Source organism: Numida meleagris, unplaced genomic scaffold (genome assembly GCF_002078875.1).
Source record: "Numida meleagris isolate 19003 breed g44 Domestic line unplaced genomic scaffold, NumMel1.0 unplaced_Scaffold447, whole genome shotgun sequence".
Classification (NCBI taxonomy): Eukaryota; Metazoa; Chordata; class Aves; order Galliformes; family Numididae; genus Numida; species Numida meleagris.
The window spans coordinates 38,935-40,021 of record NW_018364663.1 but is presented as its reverse complement, the minus strand read 5'-3'; the positions used below and the strand labels follow the sequence as shown (position 1 = coordinate 40,021).

Below are 1,087 nucleotides of genomic sequence, written 5' to 3'. Positions count from 1 at the left end.
CCACATAGCCTCTTAAGGACCGCCCTCCTATGTTCCCTCAAAGGCCCCTAGGGACCCCACAAACCTCCCAGAGCCCCCCCAGACACCCCCTTAAATCCGCCCCGAATGCCCCGCATCCCTCAATCCCCGCCACGCACCCACTGCACCTCCTCCCGGCAGCTCAGTCCGTTGTAGTCGCACAGCGCCGCATACGTGTCCGAGAAGCCCCCTGTGAGGTGGGGTGGGGGTTGGGGGGGGTTGGGGCTTTATCCCCCAGCCCTTGGGACACGGTGCCGCTGTGCAGGTCCCTGCCCGAGGCCGAGGGCAGCGTGGAGAACGACGGCTTTGACGTGGCGGAGAGCCAGGCCCTCATGAGCCGGCTGCAGTGGGACGGCGCCTCCGACATCTCCCCCTCGGACTCGGCCTCCTCCAAAGCCAGTGAGTGCTGGGGCTGGGGGGCGGAACGGGGGGGGGACCCCAGCGCTGAGCTCCATGGCCCCCCTCCCAGGCCAGCCGTGCCCTACACCACCCCCCCATTGCCCCCCACCCCCCGCAGGTACCAACAACTCCGAGTCCCGCAAGACCAAGAAGAAGAAGCCCCACCTGGGGCTGGTGAGCGGCGCCCCGGGGCTGGGCTCCAGCAAGAAGAAGAAGCCCAAGCCCCCCGCCCCCCACACCCCCAGCATCTACGATGACATCAACTGAGCCCCACGGGGCGGGCGGACGGACAGACACAGACAGACACAGACAGATGGACGCGGGGTACCCGGGGCTGGAGGATGCAGGACTTGGCCATTGCCGGGGGAGGGGGGGGTGTGGGGCTGGAGTTGGGAGCCCCTGTTCGTGCCCCTCACCCCCCCAACCTGTCTCCCCCCCCAGCCCGGTGCCTCTATTTATTCTGTGACGTTGTTTTTGTACTGGGGGGTGTTCCGTAAGTGCCCCCCACCTCTTTGCACCGCTCCCCCCCCCTGAGTCCTGCTACCGTCCCCTGCATTCCCCCCTCGGAGCACCCCGGGGGGTGATAGGGCTCTTGAGGGGGGGGGGGCACAGAATTCCCTGTTGCTCCAGGCGGGTGCTTCTGGCTGAGGATGGGGGGGAGTACGGTGGG

General features: G+C 67.8%; 1 protein-coding gene across 1 annotated transcript; it reads left to right on the top strand.

Moving 5' to 3' along the window:
* Positions 1–283: 283 nt before the first annotated feature.
* Positions 284–896, top strand: ATXN7L3 (ataxin 7 like 3; the record flags this gene model as incomplete). Its single annotated transcript, XM_021383620.1, is given in 2 exon segments — positions 284–417; positions 536–896. Coding segments are annotated over 2 exon segments (283 nt in total), but the record flags the coding sequence as incomplete, so codon positions are not given.
* Positions 897–1,087: the final 191 nt, after the last annotated feature.